The sequence below is a fragment of the Acipenser ruthenus genome, chromosome 16 (genome assembly GCF_902713425.1).
Source record: "Acipenser ruthenus chromosome 16, fAciRut3.2 maternal haplotype, whole genome shotgun sequence".
In the NCBI taxonomy this organism is placed as follows: Eukaryota; Metazoa; Chordata; class Actinopteri; order Acipenseriformes; family Acipenseridae; genus Acipenser; species Acipenser ruthenus.
The window spans coordinates 5,678,552-5,703,035 of NC_081204.1; the positions used below are offsets into that span (position 1 = coordinate 5,678,552).

At 36.5% G+C, this 24,484-nt stretch overlaps 1 protein-coding gene across 2 annotated transcripts in view; it reads left to right on the forward strand.

Moving 5' to 3' along the window:
* Positions 1-24,484, forward strand: part of LOC117412375 (receptor-type tyrosine-protein phosphatase gamma-like) — a 177,807-nt gene that overhangs the window by 14,793 nt on the left and 138,530 nt on the right. For both annotated transcript variants that reach the window (XM_058988559.1, XM_058988558.1), the window contains exon 2: positions 21,822-21,929. In XM_058988559.1, the coding sequence (XP_058844542.1) occupies positions 21,822-21,929 (108 nt within the window). The remainder of the gene's footprint in view (positions 1-21,821; positions 21,930-24,484) is intronic.

Genomic DNA, 24,484 nt, shown 5'->3' on the forward strand with positions numbered 1-24,484 from the left:
GTGGTCCAGGCAATTACATCACCAGTCACTGAACGATTTTAATCTTCTGTTGATCCCCAGGGACTTTCCCTCGTGCTTGGTAAGTATCCAACGTTTTATGACTACACAAAGGAGGCAGCGACAGTTCTGTGGCAGGAAGCTGCTGCACTGTTTCTTTATCACCCTGAGCTAAGTCTTTGACAGAATTGCTCATCACTTGGATTTATCTTTACCAGGGTATGACATTTATGTCTTCAAGGTACTGAAGTGTTTAAGAGATACAGTATACCTAAACCATACATTTGCTTGTTTTTTTAATGTTAAACAATATCATATTTCTTTGTTCTGTTATATATTTGTATATACTGTGGTGATGCTGATGGTTTTTTTTTACTATTCATAAAAATAAACCAGATCCTGTCGGAATACAATACTATTTTTTTTAATGTAAATTAGATAGCAAGGCTTCAACAAAACAAAATCCACCATTTTTAGGGATTCGGTATTAGAGGCACTGACAATGTGGGAAAAACATTGTGTCTTTGGCATAAAATAAGAAGTTGGAATTCAACAGTAGCAAAATATCCTGTTAATTAGTCAAAATCTGGGACTAAATGATTTCAAAATCTATTAATCGTATGAATATTGTCATAAAAAAATATAGTAATAATAAATTGAGTGGGTAGATAACATTTAAATTGAATGTGTGAGTGTGGGAGTCTGTCGTCTGTCATTATAAATAGCAATTTCATATTGAATTCTTGCTTCCAGTGGCTTTTAGATCTGTTGGTTCGGTATCATTTTAGAAAAAAGGTCTGGAAGCTATAGGGTAAAACACCTGTACATCTCCCATGATGTTGCATCCAAAGCCTAAAATAACTTGCCCTTTACTCAGTGATAAGCAGATTTTGGTCCTGATAGACCAGACACATTTGTAATTTAGGTAAAGCGATGTGCTTTGCAATTGGAGTATAATCCCTTGAGCTTCTTTAAGATGAACTAGCAAAGAAACAGTTATCAATCCTACCAGGCGAACGTCACTTTTAAGCTGCTTGTCCTTCTTGGCCCGTGCACCAGGGATACATTGCTGCTGTCATCGCAGCTTATCTTCATCTTTGGTCTTTCCTTTGTTGCCAGTAGGATATGATGTGCATGCAAGGAGCAAATTTGGAATTTTTAGACTCTGTTAATGTACTTGGAACCCTTGTTGATTTACGATTGGCTGGCTTTGATTTGCTTTTTGGAACACATTAAATACAAAGTGCTGTTTTTCTGCAGTTGGCGGATTAGTATATTTTGTGTAATTTTAGGATTTTCAGTTATAAAGGAAATGGTTTCCCAGCAATAAGCCATTTTCAAATCCATATTGGTGTAACACCTAGCCTTTTGCGTTTTTTTTTTAATTTTATTTTTGTATTGCTGTCCTAACAAGTAAGGTTCTAAGGTTCTGTTCAAATTCAAACTTGTGATCAAAAGGTTACAGTGGTCTTGCAACCTGACAACAATAGCAGTTCAGTGTTTTATTTTACTCTTTAAATGATTGTGGCTGAAAGAAGAATATAAAATACTTTGGGTTAAAACATAGATACAATATGCATTTCTTAACATAAAGCCATTTGGGCCCTTTAAACCTCTTTGTAAATGTGTGATTGAACACATTAAGAGCATTAGAAGTGAGTGCCTAGCAACAGAATTTAGCCTGGAGAGAGTGGATGCCTGGGAAAACAAAGCTGCATAACACATATGCTGGGGTTTTCACAGGGACTCGTATAGCGAGTCCAATGGGCAGCAGGTTCGTTCACTGCATTTCCTTTGACTAGTGACCCTGAATAATAATAATAAAAAAACATCCTGAGCCTTGCCAGTCAAGATAAATAACTTATTTGTGGCAGATCTTCCATTTGATATACCTAGAAAAATAATGATTAACACAAGTAGCTTGTCCTAAGTAACTAAAAGGAATGGTAAATGGCTTTTTTGGCAAACAGACAACGATTTTTAATTTCTGTTTAGAATTTCTGTTTAGAACTTACTTATAGTAATGTGGTTGATTATGTGACAATAAAAGAGCACATTAGAAAATGGCATACTTAAAGAAAAGTATGCCCACACACACACAAATCAAATGTGAAAGAAAATAGAACACACATACTGTTTGATTTAGCTGACACCTCTGGACTAAGAAATATCAAGCAAATCCTTGTTACCTTTTACAAGTTTGTGTTTTTTGAAACAATGCTTTTCATCTTGATGATCCTATTGTAACTAGCCTTCCTAAACACTTTTTAATCCCATGATTAACGTCAACGTTTATTAACACCATCTTTGCATGATATGGCCATTACTTTTTGGCTTCAAAGGGCATTGTTTTTTAAAAAAGGGGATTACATTTGAAATAAAAACAGAAAGACTGGCTTGAGTGACTGCCTACATGATTCTTCCTGAAGTACGTGACTGGAGAAATAAAGCACAGCTGTCTCTTGGGTAATTTTTAGCTGATAACCACGGCTTCATTTGCATTGTTCTCCTCCCTGCATTTGTTTCTTCTTTCTCTGACATGTGGAGGAATTGAAATTGGACTTTGTGTATTATACTGTATGCTCAGAGTATCTTTCTATTTCTTGTGTGAAAAAAATGAGGCAGAAAACGCAAGCGGCCAGTGATACATGGTGCTATTGATGGGAATTGTATTTGCAAAGGGAAAATGGGATTTGGTTGCAGTCTGAACTGATAATAATGTAGCCCAAATGGATTTGTAATGGATATTCATCGCCGTGTTCAGCAGCTAGAGGGTTTGACGCAAATATTAATGCAGGTGACAATGAAAGTGGTGGGGCTGGCTATATAAGTAGTTATTGGGGACCGTTTCCAAAAAGCTCCTGTTTTTGTTTTGGAAACTTTTTTGTATACTGTAGTGTGAAGTGTTGGTTCCTTGTCCTTGTCTTTTAACTTTTATGTCTATCTTTAACTTGTAAGTCTTTTAAGGTTTAAGGGATCGCTTATAGTCGTACAAACTGACATTGTTTGAAAAATATTTGCTTCTTTTTTTTTGCACTCTGATTTTCTTGAAGCCTTATTCAAAAGCTTAAAATAAACAAGAATATGACTCTATCATTTTTTAAATGTATTTATTAAGCATCAACATATGCTAACTTTCAAAGTAGTCTGCATCAATCATAGAACAAAAAAGAAGCTAACCTCCGCCTAGCCATGCCAGTTATCATTACTCCTGTTAATATCCTGCTGACTGACCCTGGACCTAATAATATAGACCAATATACCTCTTGTGGACTAATATGACCCTCATTTCCTAATAAATCTTGAATATAGCTTTCTAATATATGCAGTATAGATTTTTATAATGACCATATCTTTTTGTTAATCGAATGCGCCTCTGTTGATAAATAGTTACTTTCCCGCAGTGTAGACAAATTAATGAAGGTTTGGTGAATAAGTAGAAAAAGGCTTGCGACCTGTGATTCTACAGCTTGCATATGATTAATCTTGTTAATTAGTCAACTGAAAACAGATCTTCTTAATCAGCACATAGTAAGACCGTTTTGCACTATAAATTTAACATAGGGCACAGTTTAAGTAATGGCAGTGAGACCTGGAGTAAGTTAATGTTGGAGCTAATAGCCCAATTATGTGCTTTCATAGCAGAGCTGTCTTCAGAAGATCTTTGTTTGGTACTGTTTTGGATACATCAATACTATAACTCATTGTGATTGCTGTTCCCTGAAAAAGTCACCTAAAAGTAAGTTCCTGTATGGACTTTGATGGTTAGTAGTCTCTTTTGTATGTGGTGAATTTAGTAATCGAAATGCTCCAGGAAGTTCCATATAAAGTTTCAGGTTTATTTTTTTTTTTTTTATCGCCTCAGGTAGTTTAATTCTATACAATTAGAGAACCATTTCTGGAGATACTCTAATATTTACTCTACATTCAGTTGTGGTGGTGGTGCTTCTTGAAGATTTGTGCTTTGTTCTTCGTTGGTGAGATCCAGGATTTGGCGACAGTAAAGTTCTTGGGTAATAGAATCAAAATCACCTGACATGATGGGTGAAAAGATATGATGCAAGGCCTGTACAGAATTGAATATGCAGTGACAAAATAATTGAAAAATATAGATGAGCATGACTTGGTTTGCTATGCATTTGAAGTGAGATTGTGTCCTGTAGTTATTTTCTTAAATAATTGAAATATGATGCCACAGGGGAATCAAACATGTAAGCATTAATCATACAGATGTTGGTGGTTAAGTACTGCATCAAAACAAAATGGCCTTTGTGTGAAATGTAAACTTTACAAATACACAAACAATCTGCACAGCATAAGTTGATAAATCCTGGGTTAAACTATAGTTGCAGTCTTTCTTCTCCTGATGCAACTTAAATGGAATAAGTTTGCCTTGCAGTACACAACAATCTGGCTGCTGTAAGTTTTGGCAATTAAGATTGGAATCAATTGAACAGTGTGCTAAATCTAACAAGCTGCGCACACTGTATTCAGTTGGTGTCCCGGTGGAATATATCTACATTACAAATAGAATAATGAGAAATTTGTTCTTTAGTAACAACTCGAGGGTGGTGGAACGACATGGAGGAATCGGCGACTTTTAAACATTTTCTAATACAATCAATAAAGCTTACAACTTGGAGTGAGATCGCAGAACCGTACTGACAAATGGCGTCAAGGGATCTCCATATGACTGATGACCATTAATACCAGTTTTAAATAATTTTCCAGTACGTGCAGGGTTGTTTGTCTGATTTAATTTTTTTTGTAAACAGTACATACTGTATTCATGTGCTTCACACATGGTATACAGTATATGTGCACCTGCGGAATTTGTTTTGCTGTATTGACCGTGTTGGCTTTATGGTATTATAACTGGATTCTGGTGTGAAAGCAATGACTTATCAATCATTGATTACTTGCCGTGCTTAATGGCTAGGCAGCCCATATTTGTTAAGTAATTTAAGCTCAGCAGCCATATTGATTCTGTGATTATCATTTGAAATCAAAACCAGATCTGCAGTAATTTCAAGTAATGTAAGGTTTTGATTTGGTTTCCTGTGTGCCTATCATAATTATTACCTTTACCCAATTACCATCGCTTGCAGAGCCCCTGTTTTTTTATTTTATTTGCTTGTTTTATTTTGTTTTATGTGCCATATAAAATAATGTTTATGCTGCAACCGCAGTAGTTTTGCATATCAACTGTTGGCTGTAAATCTGTTGACCACCTTTATAAAACAATACATCAGTAAAGTAAGGCAGATTTATAGGGGTCGCATGTGACATCACATGATCAGCCTAATTGCTCTGCATTTGAGATGCAAATGTCAAATCCAATCATGTAGACAAGTCATAATAGTGTGGCCAGGTAGTGTGTGTCAACAACATTCTTCTGTTTAATTGGATTACTGTGGAAGTTACTCACTTTCTGCACCAAAACAAGATTCGTATTGCTTAAGCTAAAGGAACAGCAAATCCTTGAACTGGATTATAATGGATCCCTGAGATCATCCTGATGTTTGAGCTAGGGCCATGTCGTTTTTGTTTGTTTTTTCCCAGGTGGCAGGCTGTACTGTATCAAGAACCTCCGCGAGAGTAGGCAGAGTGGTAGCAGGGTAGGAAATGCTACTAATCGTCTCCAAATGAGGAACATAAACCCCACTCTGACTACACGAATCACCCCGTTCTACAGCAGTGAAGATGAAAGAGTTCTACCAGCTCTAAGACCAGACCTTATACACCACCCTTTCCTTCTGCATGTCATTTGCATTAGAGTTATTACACTGTAGTGAGCCCTAAGACTTTACAGTACAATGTACTCCACTATAGAAGTGTCAACTTCTTGGTCACAATTAACTTTTGTTAAACATTACAATTAATCAATGTGAAGGATGCTTTTAGCTGAAAGCATGGAGAGAAAGGTCAAGGTTTCATTGTCATACTCCATGCTTCGTTCTTCATTCAGGAGGGAAAAGGTAATATTATTGCTAACATATCTTCCACAAAAGCCCTTTTTCTGTTTTTGTACTGGCTTCTCAATAGACAAAATCAAGCACATTCTAGAAGAGCATTTTTTGTTAATTATAGTACAAGATCATCTTTTTGGCACTAACATCAAGCCCAATCATTTAGAAGATCCTTTTGTGTAAAATGATGGCTATCATACAGTATCTAATGTTTCAGTGCCTAGCCTTATATAGTTAATGGCTTTACTTACAAAAAACAGCCTTGCATCATTGGGAGCTGTCAGGTTAAATACGTTTCCACTGCACTGCATATGTTTAGACGGTCTAGTAGTTTATATACGCAGTCAATTATTTATAAAATGAAATGTGAAGGTCAAAGGAATGCAATATGTGTAACTCTAATGAGCTCTGTATTGTATTTAATTTTTTTTCTTAGATTTCAATAAATGTGGTGTTATAGCATTTATAGCGCTGAAGTAGAAAAAAACAAAAAACAAATACAAGGTACCAATGTCATAAACATCACATTTTCAGTTTAAAGTTGTAAGTAATGTAGAGAGCACATTGTTGCACTTTGAAATTTCAAAGTAAAACAAAAAATATTACATTTCAAAGTAGTACTTCATTTTAATTAAGCTTTAATATTATACCTATAATAATAAAATACAACTGTGAGTAAGTGTAAAGTCTGTGTTCTACATTATACTACCTGATATACTACAGAGGCCTAGACAAAAGCCAACCCTACATATACTGCAATGTCTCTTTAGACTCCTCTTATTACAGTGTACCTGTTATGCTACAGTCGGATGTCTCCCAGTTTTTTGCAGTATCCATTATTTTTAATACCAGCAATAACCTCTTTATAACAGAAACCTAAATACCTAACAAGAGCTATATAGAGAAAGAGAGAATAGGGGTGTTCATATATTCTGTATTTTGTCATAGAGCGCTAGGCCTTTTCAACGGCCTAGCTTTCTAGGTTTTATGCCAAAAAAACTACACTCAACCTTCCCAAAGTGTCCAGCTGGCTCTGGCAGTTTCCTCTCTCTTCCTGCTCATGGTCTTGACTTTTGCCACTGTCCTCTTCACTCACAGCGGCGCTCTTGTTGAGTTGGCTGGTTTGACTTGTCTGCTTCCTTTCACCATCTGGTAGCTTAAACCTTTCCATCTACTACATTCTCTTTTAATGTGCCCCTGTTTTGTACAGCGAGTTTCCCCAGTAACCCTGTATTTATGAAGTTGTTATGCTGAGTCAGGAAATCACCACGGTCTCCGCAAAGTACAGGCTGTTTTTGTTTTCATTGCACTCTTGACACACTCTTGACTCATAAAGAATAAATACTAGGTACTTTCAGTGAGCAGTGGAACCTCCTCCTAGACACCTGAGATTCACTGCTTTTCCTGCAACACTTGATCCACAAAATCTAAGTGGTACCAGCTCACTGAATGTAATTGCATAACCATAGAATCCCTAGGCATATTATACAATGAGTTCTTAAAACTGTGCAGCTATCAATATATTGATTTTTCAGAACATCCGTTACACAGATGCCTTGTTCTCTGGAAATTCCAAGTTGAACAGCACTTGTTTCCATGTTCATCTTCAAAAGTACATTGTTCCCTGTCCATTGACTTGAGAATGTAGGTAGAGTTGATGCATTATGCCAAGGGATCTATACTGCTGCTGATGTTGTTAGTGGCACAGTACACTTGTTTTCACTAAATGGTATTCTTAATCAGCTGAGCATCACAAGCATACCCTTTCTAGATGTTTAGCTTGTAGTACATGTTTTGTGTCTTGTACAGTATACTGTATACTAGACGTACATCACATAGTATTCTTATTTCCAAGATTGTTTCAGATGTCTGTTATCTTTAAGTTTTAACAAGCAGGTTGTTTAAGGCCTAGCAGGCAAAGATTAGCCATTTCATGAATCATGTTCATGTTCTGAGTCATGACAACTGTTCGATTTGATTTTCTGCTTGTGGCACATTCTCAGCATCTTCTCGTGTTCTCCCTAGCAGTGGTTCACCGTGAGTACACTGTGCTTTCACACAGCAAATTTGGGGCAACCACTTCTTCCCTCTGTTCTTGAGTTAGTTTTTCAAAAGGCTCCGGGTTTGCATAAAGGTGAAAGCAAAGAACTCTGTCAGATAAAACCCTCTCAATACAATCCAGTGTAGATTGACTGTGCCCCAGGAAGCGTGTTTGTGTCTACATGGTTAATAGACCTGATCAGTCAATTAAAACGGTTTGTTTTTGCTTTTTACTTTCTGATTTCATGGAATTGGGCACAGACTATCCAAGGAAGCAGAGGCCTGATCTTTAAAGCTATAGAACTGCCTGTGCTGTGTTCAAGGTCTCAGAATAAACTTGCAGTCTCCGTGGAGTGTTCGGTGGATTACTTTTAAATTGCATGCTTGTTTTTTTTTTATAATTCGCAATTCGTCTGTACACTGGATCAATCTGAGCTAACAGTACTACTAATTACAGTTAAAGGCAATGATACAATCCAGTTATTGATCTGAGCATTATTTAACTTTGTTTTGAATGCAAGGCAAATTATGTTTTATTAAGATAACAAACTGTTTTGGGGCTTTAAGAAAAGGCATTCGTTTGCTTGCACTGTTGCACAAACCTCCTTTTTCATGCATGTACAGTACATTAAAGGGATTAAGAATATAAGCCTTGTAAATGACTAGCCTATATCCTTCTGTTTTCTACTTGAATGAAACAAGTAAAACTGTGGGGGAAAGCAATATCTGAAATGAAAAAGAAGTGGGTCAGTTTGTGCCACATTTTATAACCAGTTAAAACGATTGGTGGTGTTAGAATGTAATGTTGCAATATCTTTTGTTACTGAGGCTATGTGAAACCAAACAGTAAGTCACCAAGAGAGGCATTATCCTTCTTAAAGCTGATTGCTTCCATTACTTTTTTCACTCCGATGAAAGGGCAAGGGGGTACTGTAGATTCTGTTTTCCAGGCTATAATGACTGGCAGGTTAAAATCGATCTCCCTCTGCCGTCCAGCGTTAGACAATGTTATGAAAGTAAAGGCTTTTAAGCTTTTTGGCTGCACTATCAAATGTTCAGTATTGCGCAGAGCTGTAAAGTGTGTTTTTTTTAAAAATTTTTAAAAAGGCTTTTCCTGTAGTTCTCATTTTTCAAATGAACAGAACACTTTTGCTGTTAACGATAAACATTTTAGGCCCGAAATTCATCAATAGATTATTGCTGCAAAAACAACCCATTCTCTACATAATGAAAAAGAGTAATACACGACAATGTGTCTTTGGCGTCTTAGCTTTCAGCTCTTTAAAATAATGTAATGTAGTAATGTAATGACCCTTAAATAAAGAACAGTTGATAAGATGATTTGTCAAAAAAAAAAACTGTAGCAAGGCAGTGTGTTGCTTCTGAAAGAACATAGGTAAAACATGAGCTTGAGCAGATTCTATGACTAGTATTCATTTATTTGCCATTAAGTTTCCTACTGTGTTGGTATAGCATTTGAACACCAAAACACCAGCCTTAGGCAGAATATATCAATGTTGACAAAGTAATGTTTGATTTCCTTTCATCCTTTCCAGTCTTTAAAAAAATTAATTGAACATACTGAAGATTCCCTGAAGCGCTGGTACATGGTGGCCGTTGTAGGAATTGCAATTACTGTTCACCTCAGTGACCGTTATGGAAATGCAATTCATAATGTGTCCAATTTCTTTTGTCAAAGCTGTGGCCTGTATGTTTAGTAAATCATATTTACTGTTACGGCAACAACATTTGTTGCTTGGAGGTAGAAAACAAACTGACATGGACAGACACGCCCACGCCTCCACCTAATTTCATTTCTCATACATAAGTCTTTTTTATTTCAACTATAGAAATAAATTAAAGTTTTAAAGAATAACAGGACATTTCATAGATTATCTTAAAACCATTTTCCTGTTTTCTATCACTTTTTTCATAGATTTAATTTATTTTTCAGTGGACTGGAGGACAAAAGAGGTGGGGGGGGGGGGGTTAGAGGAGTGATATGAATTGTTTATTTTGCTGGTCTAATGCTGTCAAAGCACTGTTGAATGAAATGATTTCTAACTATTTATATAACCCAGACCTTGGCAGCACTCCAGTCTTTCCCCAGTCCCTGAATTCGATTGCAGTCTCTTGCCCTGTAAATAGTTTTGTGTGCATGTCACCTTAAGTAAAGAATATGTTTAAGCACTGAATTCAGAAAGAGGTTATGAATGTCTGCACTGTAGGGCATGCAAGATGCATATTTTCTTTGCAGGCATAAAACATACACTTCACTTCACTTATTGAAGATTATGAAAAAAGTTGATGTTGGATTACCATGTACAGTACGAGGGGCAGACCTGTAATGCATTTCTGTAAAGCCTTGTTGTATTGGGTGGAAATGTGTGTTCTGTCTTGAAATTGTTGCTATAGGGTGGAAAAACAGCTAGGTCTAAATACTAAATGCTTATTGAGTACTAGGCAATGCTTGCATGCACAGTAATTCAATCATTTGCTGTACAAAAGTATATTCGCCTAGGTTATGTTTTATAATATCCTTTTAAATCTTAGTTTGTTTTGTAAACAGGGATTTCAAGGAGGAGAGTTTATAGTAAGCATTGGGATTCCTGGCTCTGGGGGAGCCCATGTTTGTTTACAGTGTTAGGGCTGGATTTAAACTTGTTTCTCGGGTAACCAATCCCTAACACCCCTACCCCTGAACCTTCATTACCTTGCTTCAGTTCTAGAGAGAGAGAGAGAGAGAGAGAGAGAGAATAGCTTCCCCCCATGGAGTTAAACATGTTCACTGATAAAACATGCAGTCTTAGAAACTTGCCAGGTTATTGTATATTATTCCAGTTTTAAGTCTGCATTGTTTTATCGTGCACTGCACATATAAGGCACCACACTCAGAAGGGTCATTATTTATGTCATCTTTTACTGTATGCCTAAACCTCCATTTACCGGTGTTGCATTGCTGACAGACGTCACCTTCCTGCTAGGTCATTGCAAACCCTGGGGAAGGTACAGCCTGAACCACAACCACTTGAATTTCATCATAGATTATTGTAAGCAAAATCAAAGCATCGCTGACATTCCCTTAATACCGCACAGATGAGGTTTTGAGAATTATTTGAGACAGACTTCAGAGAGTAGGATGCAGACATGATGAATACTGCAAGATTAATTCAGAAAGCCCTTTAGAGTTTTCTTTTAGAAGACAGGAAGAACTTGGACCTTTTAAAGGTTATATGAAAGTCTATCAGTTTATTTTTCAACTGTAAGTTGTGCCTAAGAAAGAAAGAGAGAAAAAAAGAACTCTGGAAGTCTGTACCCAGAAGCCAGAAATAAACAAAGCCATTAGTTCCATGTAACTGGTTGCATACTACAAGGTAAATCAAATTTTTGCTGTTTTGAAATGACCTTGAAAGTATATTCCAATTTGGGTGATGTGCAGTGGTTAGTTATTCCTTCAAGGCCAGTTTATTGAGTCTCCCTATTGTGGTCTCCAAGTATTTTTATTTTTATTTTTATTTTTTTACAGGCCAGGCAATCCTGAACTTAATCTTTCAGTTTGGTGTACGTCTAAAGTAAAGGACACATTTATTTTAGTTGAGATATTTCAGACCCTCACCAAGTTGCTCTTTAGGTCTAGTTGTCAATCAATATATAAAAAGTAACAATGATAAATAAATTCAGGTCAGTTATCATGTTCACCATATGGAATGTGACAGACAGACAGACAGACATAAGGATTCACATTTTGAATGAAGATGCCAATTAAATAACATTTTACCCACAGTTCACTCTGTTTTATTGTATAAGAGAGTGTTCTTGTGAGCAGTGCTTTCATTGCAATGTACTCCTAAATTGAATTTGAGATATCTCAAAATGAATTTGAGATATCTTGAAATCTGGGTTAATTTGAGAAAGGTCGAATTGAATTTGAAATATCTCAAATTGACTTCCTGTCTAGTTTGAGATATCTTGAAATGGTCCGGAAGTCCATTCAAAACATTTTTACAGGAGGTCAATTTGAGATATCTCAAATTCAATTTAAGATATCTCAAATAGGACAGGAAGTCAATTTGAGATATCTCAAAACAAGTTTGAGATATCTTGAAATCGAGTTCGTTTTGAGATATCTGCAATTCAGTTTAAGATGTCTTGCAATGGATTTCGAGACATCTCTAAATGATAATTTGACTTGCCATAACTCCTATGGTAGAGTTGCAGAAGACCATCTATGTCACACCCATTGTCTTGTCATGGTCAACTGGACATACAAAGTTATTTGAGTCTTTGTACAGTACTTCAAAGGAATTTTGTCTTTACAAATAATTGACTTGCATAACTCTTATTCTTGGATGAAAGTCTTAGAAGCACTCGACTCAATGGAAAGTGTATAATTTTTTTCATAAAGGTGAATTGTTTCCAGCTCTTTCTGTAGAAGTTACAGTACAAACACTTGCTTTGGTTTATTTCTCTGAGGTTTTTCGGACGCATTGCTTACAAGATACAGAAAATATGAAACATTTAACATTCAGCATCTGTGTCAATGGAATACCGAAACTCAGTGACACATTCAGGAATTCAGTTTCAATTCGTTGTCAAAACTATTTCAGATGTAGGCCTACAATTTAATCATAAGAATTGTTCTTGCTCTTAATGAATAACGGCTCGAGATTTTATGGTTTTATGTATTTTCCTTATTTATTTATTTATGTCTGAAAAGCATTTTATCAGGTAAGGGAAAGGAAAAACAGAAAATCGAATCAAATAAAGTGAATTATGCTGACTGGAATTCAATTTTCTTCGACTGTACCAGAATGTAGTTTTTGATGAATGGGGAATGGTGCTCTGGTGGTGGTAATGGCTGAGAGGGGAGCACACACATTCCTGTACAAGAAGTACAGTACATTCAGCATTTCTTTTCCTTCTCCAATGGCTTCTTCAAAGATGATTAGTACAGTATAGTGAAGCCCGAGAGACACACATTCCAATATAGAGATGCGTTTTAGTGCTTTCATACAATGTGAATGGGTGCTGGGGAGGTCAGTCTTGTATTAGTTTTTTTTAGTTTTCCTCAAATGTTAATCTAAGATACTACATCTCTGGTGATTTATCATTTTGCATTTACTAAAATTTTAAAATTGTAAAAGCAGGCCAAGGTTTGTTTGCTTCCATAATGGGAAAGCACAATTGCATTTCTCCTACAGTATTAAAAACTAATGATAACTGTTCATTATAGCCAGCTATTGAAGAAAGAAGAGGCTATTTTATGGTTCCATAAAGATGTACACAAAATGTAGTTCAATTATTTTAAAGAATTAGTCATAAGGAATATGCATCTTACAAATAGAAAATTAACTCCAATTTCCTTTATGGAAAGATGGATAGGTACATCCTTGTTTTATGAGCTGACTTTTTTTAATAGAATTTTGTTAAAGAATAATTAGATTTGGGTGTCTAGAGAAATATTTCCAAGGTGTGTTTTGTCTTGTGCTAAAAATATGTTGCACTGGCGATAGTCATTTATTAGTTGGATTCACTTCACCACACAGCTGCTTTATCGGAAACTGCTGTGAGCCATTAGCGCAGAGCCTTTTCTTCACGAATGTCTAATTTGAGTTAATAGGCCTATATATTTCTGACACTTTTAAATTCAAACGTCTCTGCTTTCTTTCTCAGACATATTTATTGCTCACGGTTTTAGTTTCAGAAGAATGAGAAGGTGGACTTGTCTTTCTTTCATTCTGCTGTTGCCAATGGAAAAAAACCTTTGTTAATAAAAATCCTCCTACCTTTAACCTTGTCTAATACGGCTTTAGGCAGATTGGTAATTGTTGTCAAATTAATGATGGATGGATAAGCACAGCAAAATGTGATGAACTTCCAGTTTTTGATAGCTATATATAAATCAGATTTCATCATTTAATAAAGGTAGGCCAAGGTCTTCTATTATAGGTCAAGGTTTCTGTGTTCTCTGAATCAGTCTGACTCCCTCCAATTGTTTTTCAGTTGGAATCAATTCTTTGCTGCTCTGCTGTGTTGCAGTACAACTGCAACAACATTTTTTAGGCTTTTTTTTTTAGACTAAAAAGCGTGTTGAGATTTCATCTAACTGGGCAGAGGAGTTAAAGATGGATAGTAAGCAGGCCAACCTACAGGCTCAATATCTTTTTTTTCACTCAGGCAGACATTTAAAGACTGATCAGTTATGCTTCCCTGTTCACTTCTATTTGTTTTTAAAAAACAGACAAAAGGTACATATCATCACTTCTAGCCCTCAAGCTCATTCATTCTTGGTAATGCTGCCAGAGCCTGCGCCAAGAAAAGAGAAAGAAAGGAAGAACTACTGCCTGTTCTCAATTTCTATCCAGCGTTGATGATGTGGCACTTTTTGTTAAACCCTCTGAGGTTCAGTCCAATTAATTAGAACTAAGTAATGTTTGGAGAGCTAATTTAAAGGTATGCACATGAGGAGTAATAATGGTGAATATCCCATGACATTAAATGTTCCATACCTTAAGGTCTAAAAATTATAGAAAGAACATTTATGTGGGGAAAGACTTGAAGCTTGCGTTTGTTTTATAGTAAAGGTGACCTTGTTGGCAAAGGTTTACTTTATCAAAACGTCTACAAAAAATTAATAAAAAAGCACAGTCAAGGAAGGAAGTTACTTACTTTTAACAAGGAGAACTTGGTTCAGTGTTCATAAACTGGAATAAACAGGTACAAGGATAGCAGGCTTAATTGTTGTAAAGAAATGAATAGGCTTTTAATTAATTCCCTGTGTAGTGATGCAACCATTGGTAATACCTTGCAGAGTCTGACACAGATGTGCTGTGTTGTTACTTTACCAGATTATTTTTATATTTAAACATGTATTTAATCATACTGGTAAAAAAAAGCTAAAGGTAATTTGCAAAATGATCGCTTTTTTTAACAGAGTGGGACAATTATCTCAATACTATGCATCAACTCTATTCTCTCTTAATCATGTTTAACTTGCAAGTGAGAAGTAGAACATGAAAGAAGGCAATACAAGGTGGAGCTGGAATTGAAATGGATAGAGCTCTTCACTTAACACTCCACTTCAGAGTTTTAAGAAAGTAGTGCATTTGATCTCATTGCTCTGGCATTCTGTTTCATACTAGGAATACTCAGATGGGTAACTAAAGGTGTTTAATAATACAACAATCCTATACCAAACCACTGCAGAGTGGCCTCGATATGCAGCTTGCCTTTTAAAACACTGCTGTGCGACGGCTTGTGTCTGCTTCTTGCAGGTTTGCTCTCTGTTCTGTTTAAGGCCCGATATGTCCTGCTGTGCACACTCCAGAGCAGTACTGTCGCCAAGCCTTTCGAAGTTCCTTCTCCGGTGGTTAATCAGATTGCATGCTGAGCCTTATGGCTCTAAAGGGACAGAATGTGCTTGTGGTCCTGTCTATGAATGCGAGGAATCCCAGCATGACATTTCTCAAAAACCAACCTTTTGGTAATGATGAGACGCTAGAGCGACTGTATAATGAAGGGATAAGTCTACTGCCAGGAGTTCTGTGATGACAAACGTCTGCATCGTTGCCTCTACTGTACAAGCCTTCAGCCTCAGGTTAACGACTCAGGACTCGCTAACTACCGTGGCCAGATGTCTAGCATTTGTATGTAAATCATGAAGTTATGAAGTGTGCTATTTTGGCCTTTGTCTCCCCTCCCTTTCCTGGTGGTATTGCTGTCTGTGTGGACTGTACCGACTGCAAAGCAATGAATGAATGATCTGCATTGTTGTCGTTTATACAGGAAGTTACACCCGCTTTTCATGGATGCGAAATAGGTCCTAATACAAGGCATGACCATGCTGACAGTTCAGTGACCCTTAACATCCTGCAGGGGGAGGTGGATGTGAGGGGTATCTAATACCGCTTTAAACAGTACTGGTACCTGAAATTGGTTGGCACTTAGCAGTCACTAATTACTGACTCCAATCTAAGCTGTATTGGCTAATAGATGAATACTTTTAAGAGAGATGTGCAGGTGACTTCTAGTTCAGCAGCATTTAAAATCTAGATTCCTTCCAGCAAGATGGCCTAGAGTTCATTAGGTGACTTGGCAACAAATGTCTCCATAGTTCTTTAGTTACTTTTAGCTGCTTAATCTCTAGTTATTACAATTCTTGTTAAGCATTTTAACTAGCCTTGGAGGACTATAATTGCATTATAATACCCTATTGCTTTGAAGAAAGCCAGATGGTCCCTAGGTTTTGAATTTTAACAATTCAAAGAAAACTATATAATGTAAAAATGGGATAATAGTTTTTATGGTACCTCCAGGTTCTCCCTAAAGAGCTGTGATCATTACTTCCAATTATGTTATTATATTACAAATTGATGGCTGTCGCCAGGAAAAATCATCATGTGGAGCATCATTGGTCGCTGGAGGAATATTAGCAGGTTACTTGATTTCACCAGACTTGATGTATCAGGTTTTTTTAAATGTAATTTATTTTCAAATATTTACTTGATACATCCCGGAAGAGATACATATTTCAGATTTTTGCCAAGGTTCTAGTCCTTGCAGGTTTTTTTGGCTCATTTAGTCTCCAGCTGTGGTTAGTTTTATATTGACCAGGGAATTTGTATTTAAGGGAATAATGTTCAATTCATGAATTCAGTTGTATGTTTAAAAACAAAAAAGAGAATATATTTGCCTGCTATATTTTTTCAAACAAATGTTAAAGTCCTGTCCAGAAGACTTTGTGAGAATGTGTTATATTTAGCCTTTCCGACTCAGTACTTCAAAAATAAATACTATAACCCTATAATGAACAGTCATGGTTGGTACTGGTAAAGTAAATATACCACACATGAAGTTTCTATGCTCGGCAGTGCATCACAACTGGCTGATTTTCTTTTCAGATTCTGCTTTATTTATCTCGGATGTACATTATAAATGTGACCCAAGAGTCATTGCGCATCATACACATTATTTCCTTCTGGTTTTAATATGCCTGTTGGATTTTGTAGTATTATGATATACATTTTGGGGGCTGAATCCCTTGTAATATAGCATCTTTACATGCAAGTCAAAATTGGTTGTTTTAATAGAATAATTTAAAGTGCATTTTTCTTGCTGTGGTAAAACTTGCCATGGTAGATAAACTATATGTTAACGACCGCTGTTCCTGACAGTAATGCTACTCTGTAAAGTAGTTGATACCCATCGTGTTCCCTTTAGTTCTTTCAAAACCACATCTGCTGTAGATCGTTATAGATTCATTGACCTTCGAGATCCTCTGGTGTAGCTCTGCATTCGCTTCATTTCATTCCTCTTTGCTTGAACTGTGCACACTTTACGGGGCAACTTCTACAAATCATCTTATTTCTGTCTCTTGGAAGTTGGTTTTAATTCCTCATTTAGGATGTTTCTATATGAGATGTTCATTTTCCTCAGTCCCTTTCTTAATTTGTATGTGCAATGTAACATTCATGGAATCTAGTTGGTTATCCTTAACAAGATGTGACACAGTGGAATAACAAATGCATTCCCCAGAGAACTGAAGCAGTACTATTATTAAAAGTGTAATTGCACTGAAAGAATACGTTTCACAGTGCATTACTGTATTTCAAAATGCTTCAGATTTTTGTACATATCTCAAGGGCGCACATTACTACTGTGCTCTATGTTTTTGACATTTTTATTCTTGTTTTTCTGTATTGATTTTGCAAGTCAAGTAGTATAACGTTTTAAAAACTGTTTTAATAGACTAGTTTCCTGGAAATACTGAAGATCACTGAGGCATTGATGCATCTGAAGGGAGGCTCATCGTTAATTCCTAACGTAGTAGCCTGGATGATAACCCTTCAATAACAGGCTTCTTTGTTTCATGTTTTTGGAAAATCTGCTTTAACATTTACGTTAATGTTTCTTGGGAAAAATCGAAGCATGTTTTGACAAATGCAGGGAGATGTCTGTGAAATGTATTCTTGACTTGGATATGATGATTAACATTTGTGTTGAATATCGGATAGCAATGGCTAACTTTATTGCTGTCTTGCTTCAGTTCTGCACCCACTATCAGCTATTAAAAGAAGATAACTGGAGACATCTTGCACTTCCTGTTGTTGCTTCACTTGATTACTTTTGTACAGAACAGTATCTTGGTTTTCACTTGATGACGTTAAACGGTTAAACGTGGAGTCAAAATATGAACTACACATAAATATGACAGCTTTCAAACCACACCTGTCTTTTATTGATATTGTACATACTATCATGATAGTAGACGCAACATTTTGTCATACGTGCACTGCTGCACCACGGTAGGGTTCAGATCTTGGCAGAACCTGTCAGTTTTTTCTATGTTTAGTATTCCTAACATTAGTCTGTCAGAAAGGGGGCACTGTCACTTTAACATCATCTGTGAAAATTCAGGCTATTTGATGCTGACAGATGTTACCTCGACTATTTTGCAGGAATGTAAAGCAGACTGTGTTACTGTGTCAGAACATGAATGTCCTTCAGCTGAAGGTATTGGAGTGAGATCTAAAGAATGCTAATGAGAATTGATATGTCACTCGAGTGACGTTTTGCCCTGGATCGCTTTCAGTCATTACTCTGTAGGTGTGTGTGTGTGTGTCCTTCCTGCAACAAAATAAAAGAAGAAAACAACAAATGAAGGTTAAGTGTATGTAAAATGGATTCTCTGTTGTAATCCTTACTTAAGATGAAGGATTCAATAGTTTCTTGACTTATCATTGAGAGAGGTAGACCTATTGATTTGGAAGGGCAGAATCTTGTGTGAAGGACTTGGCTGTTGGAGTACTTTATCTGAGACAGTTGTTTGTTACCAAACTGGGCTTCACTTTGAAGGTTTGAGAATGTATGACAAATCAAAAAAATAATAATCCGTATAAAATAACTATGTTCCAAATGTTTTCTTTTTGTGTGTTGTGTCTCTATTCAGAAGATTACTAATCAAGGCTTAAAATCAATGTTCTCACTAGCTACATGATCATTGACCCCCAACGGAAATAAATAATACCTAATCACTCCTTGTGGCAAAGTGGTTTGCAGTGCGCAGGTGTAGAGGTGATGCAGTGCTCAAGACAATGACCAAAAAAAAGTACTGGTGAAATGGTGATTTATTTATAATCCACAGTCTGATGACAATAGTAAAATGGAGGGCTGGCACACAATGATGTGTATTGCATGGTTTAATAAACAAGGGGTTCAGTCCCGAAATAATAAACACAGTATTAAACACACACAAAACACAGACACGGTCAAAAGTCCAGAGTGAGTGCTGTAATGCTTGTGGTGAAATACTTTTTACTCGGGGCACTCTGTTCCCTTTATGAAGCAGCCTTACAGGTTGGGAGGGAGATTTATAACCAAGATTCATTCTTTCTCTGTCACAATCCTTATGCAGCAACTCACCCCATTGGTCTTACTGCAAAGCAACCATACCATCTACAGCGCAGAGGCCGGGATATTAATTTATCTATGCTGTTGTGCCACAGAACCCTGGATAGCTCAAACACTCATACCTAGTACTGAAATGCTCAGCATTAAGACTTTAATAAACTTACTATTAAAGCCAGCACCATTTGTATTACATTTCTTTTGTAGTACTTCTGAAGACATTTTAATGTCCTGTATTTCATTTTCTTCTCTGATTTTGTAAGTGTTTATAAATGTATTCAATAATATACTGGCTACAGCACTGCAAAAAAGGTGACTTTTTTTGTATTGGCTAACTTTGGGGCTGAAGGAGATCTAGCTGGTCGCAGTCCAGCCTGTTGTGCATAAGTGCACTGCTGGCCTCAACTGATGCTGAATCAGCACAATTGGCAGTCTTCAATTAGAGAGGCCTGGATTACATTCCCTTTCATCCCCCATGAGCTTGGTGCCGTAATACTTTAGCTTGCCCGTGATTTACCTGGCCAGTTAATGGAGGGTCATTCTGTGTCCAACTCATTTTGTTTTATTTTTTTAACCCACACAGGTTTATGTCACTAGCCGACTAAACATTTCCAACCAACGGTATAATTTGGGGATCTATATTTGGATAACACTTATGCTAATCAGTAAATTGCTGACTTTTTAAAGCATTATGATGTTTTCCCAATTACAGGTCTCAGTATTATTGTCATGCTGCTCTAACCATGTTAATGTTATTATTGAAATGCAAATATAAAGTCGTCATACATTTATCCTTACAAGACTACAAACTATATCCTGGTGTCTTCTAAAAGCTTCAATACGTTTATTTTGAAAATGAAAGATGTACAGTGCTGAGTTATAAAGGAATTAATATTCAAACACAGTCTGAAGTAGCCTTGTTTTCTTGAAGAAGCATCCCATCCCCCGGTTACATTAGCTTCAGATTGAAAACCTATTTATTTCTTGCAGAGAATTGTTGCTTAGCAGTGGTCGATTGTAGTTTGAATGCCAGCTGAGCCCCGTTACTGTATGATCCTGGGCAACTCATTTCACCATGGTGTGCATTGGTAACACCCAGCTATAAAACTGGGTGTAGACAGGATCCTGTATTAAAAGAGTTAGCATGGCCACTATCAACTGTTTAACGAATATAATATTAATCATTTCTTCTGGTTGACTCTAATGGCTTTGGGTGAGCTTATTTTTAGAGTGCAAAATAATGGTGTAGACATTTTTATTATTATTCTTTAAGGCCTATTAAAAGAATGTGTCTGAAGTGTACAATATTCTTTTTAGAAAGGGATAGTAGGGGTTTGGTGGTGCAGACAGATTTAATAAAAATGAGCAACAAGACTGAGACAAACCAGATGTATTGCTTCACAGTAGGGCAGGAGCTTTTAAAACAGTAGGGATGGCATACTTACATTTTCTGTTCTAAGAACATTGGAAATGAATAATGTAATTCATAGAAAAGCCATAGAATGTGCCTTCGTTGGCATGCACGGGTACGTTGGAGCTTATATCCCCAAAAAATCAGCTGAGGGAAACAAAAACCAAAAGATGGGACAGTGTCATTATAAGAACACATGGTTAGATCTGCTGACTCTAAAAAGAAACCCTGTCACATGTACTGTATTGTGCCCTTGAAAGTGTTTTGTTCCTCTAGAAGAGGTCCAATATTTTATACAAAAAATTTTTTTTGTACTATAGTTTTTATGCTATAAAACTATGCTTTGTGTTTTGCATTTCATCTCCTGCAGTAATGTGTTTGTCCCTTTCAGTGCAATGGTCCCTCTGTGTGCTGTGAAATACAAAATGGCAGTAACTCTAGGTACTGTCACACTGCATTGTTTTCAGAGTAAACTGACGTCTACTCAAGTGACTTTAGCCTAATACTTTCAGTCCTCATCACATCAGAGTATCCCAAAGTAAACTGGGCTGGTTATTGGAACTGACAAATGGAATTATGTACAGACATGTGCAGTGAGATTCATAAGTGTTAAAAATAAATAGTAACTAAAAGAACAATAAAGCAAATTAATTGGCACTGAATAAACTGTCATCCCACTCTGTGTTTTCATACTGTTAAAAATAAATACATTGGCATGAGTGAAGATAGATTACTTGGCCTGCACTGTATGTTGCAAGCACTGGAGGTTTCAGTGCAGTGAATAAATTAAATTCCAATGAAAAGCTTTTTGTGTGTTTTTGCATGTCAGTGTCTTAAGAGAATTAAGTGACAAATACAGGTTTATTGACTGCTACATTTAAAATAGTTTTTCACTTGTGTTTTTAAATGCGCCAGTTGGTTTTCATTAAAAAAAAAAAAAAAAGAAAAAATTTAAATCTATATAATGTATTTGTCTAACATTGTTTTCTTTTTATTAGCTTTGACAGGAGGCCAGCCTGGATCTTTACAAGGAAAGCAGCCTGGAAGAGCTGCTCGGCTAGGGAGAAGGAGGAGGGCATCTGGAGATCCCTACTGGGCCTATTCAGGTGAGAGGGACTGTCAGCCTGACAAGTAAACAAGTCCTCTGGTGATTGGGATTATTAACAGCCACCCCACCCCCCCACATAGGGTTGTTTACATTGCCTTTCTTAAGTCTTGGCTTCAGAGACTTGTTTGGATTTTTCATGAATGTTTCTTTGGTGAGAAATTAAAAAACATGGCTTTTGTTATCCCTCAGAGCTAAATATGGCAAATAGGGTAATACATCTTTTACAATATGTTGTGGCCCTTTTTAGCACTGCCTGTGGGCCTGAATGTTTTTTCTTTACATTATCTGTTTGTTTAGTTATTCATTAAATTCATTAGTCTGTTTGTTCGAAGTCTTCATCCTGTCCATACTGTTCATTGTATGTGCCTCTGATTTGCAGTGTTTGTTTAAACATGTATAAAGTATGTCCTGAAGAATGTATACTGAAATTGCCTGATGGGAAATCTCTGAATTTCAGAAAGTGACGGCATTTTTTGATGTAATAGAGTTGGAAAAACTTATGTTCTCTTATTACAAGCTTCCATCCTGACTTTATACCATTTTGTACCAAAAGGGCAAAACACACTGGGGATGATTTTCAATGCTTTTTACTCCACAATGTAACAAGAATATTTTTCAACCATTTGAAAAAAAATTAATTATTACTTCAACTGCCTTAAAATTCTTGTTTAATAGGAGTTATCATCTTTTGAAAAAAATTAGTAATTTAGTCTTTGGAGTAAAAGGCTTTGAAAATCAGCCCTATTTTTTTAAAGCAGTACATTTTTCGGTACTCCTTGCAACTGTGGTGGTCCCTGTTAATTAACTTAACAGTGGTTATCTAACTGTTCTGATTTAACGAATGTATTCAATATCTAATGATGTTATGCTTGAGGACAACAGTAATTTGTAGTGTGCAAACCAAACCATAATCATTTCAGGACAGTGTTTAAGAACGTCCATATAAGGTGGTTATCACATCAGCAGAATTAGCCTGTCTCAGTCCATTACTGCAACCCCTTTCAGCTGCAGCAGTTGCAAAGGACTTGTTACTTAATTAAGATTCCTGCAGTTCATAAAAATACACTGTGTGGAAAATGGGTGCTCTAGAGTTTACATTCTCTACCCTCGTAACGCCAGCATGTAGTCTTGTTTCCTGATGAATAATATTATGAGGCATTTTGGAACAGAATTATGTACTACTTTATCCTTTTCAGATTTCCCATAGAGCAGAATATATGCACTTGATCTGTAATTACACCTCATCTATTGGCTTTTTGCATCCTTGTGTCTGTTGATGAATCCTGCTCCTGCCCCAGAGAGGAAAACGTTCAATCTGTTTTGTTTTGTGTAGAGAAGATAGTGACTCCATAGTTGTCAATTGACCACAGTTCTTCCTGATTAGTGCTAATTAATTAGAGCGTTTCCCTGCTACTCTGGCTGCTAATGAAGTGAATGTAACGACGGAGGAAGAAAAATGATTTACCAGTAGCTCCTAAACGACTTATACTGAAGGTTACTGCAATGGTCAAGCGGCAACCAATACAGAGAATGCATATAGTCTTAAATATGTTTACTGCTGTCTTGCGTCTTTGAACTTGCGTGGAGAAGGCCTTGTTGTCTTGGCAATTTGTATGTATTAGTGATTCAAGGAAAACCAGGTCACATAGATCTTCCTGCTGGTTCCACCTCCTTCTGCGGTTCAGTATCTGGTACTAAGTTGAAAAGTTAGTAACATTTCTCTGGAGTCACGTAGCACAGGCAAGTGTCCAAAGAACAATGTCTTCTCCGAGAATAAATATCTTAATATTGGAGCAAACAAATGTAGAACCATTTGGAATGAGTGCAGACATCATACATACAATTTAGAGTTTGTGGGGTGATGGTCAGTTGAGACAGGAAAGTGTTCAGGTATAAAATAGTCCTTGTTTTGTATACTGTTAATATTTGACTAATGTCAAACCCAAGATCTTTGTGTTGCTGAGTCTTATCCTTATACATTGAAGTTAGATCAACCTAAAGTGTCCCTATGTTTAATAAATAGCATCATATAATCTTTGCCTCCTCTGTTTAAACTATAAAATACGCCTGACACATATTATCACACGTTTTCAAATGAATCTCAAATGGCAGAAAGTGACAGTTGAGATGGTCCTGTCAGTGTTGTACTGGATTGCTGTGAGCAAACACACAATGTTTTTGTTTTAACAATTTCTGAAGAAATCCCACGGGCGAATGCCTGAGGAAAGACGAAACCACTTTTTTTGGCTCACGGAATGACACTTCCTCGGGCGACTTAATCCACATTAAGTAAATTTGAAAGGGTCACATGGAAAATGTGATTACATTGCCAGCTATCCTTTTGGGTGTTTTTTTCATTATTCACCACTGCAGCCTTTTTTAATTCAAAAAAATTGCTTTGGGGACCCATCCCCTCCCATCAATGGTAGAAATCTATATAACATGAAGAAATAGTCAGCTTCTGTAGTCCTTGAAGCTATACTAATTATAATTGCAGATTAACACCCACTATCATTTTTAACACATACTGTACATGATGAATCACATTTTAGG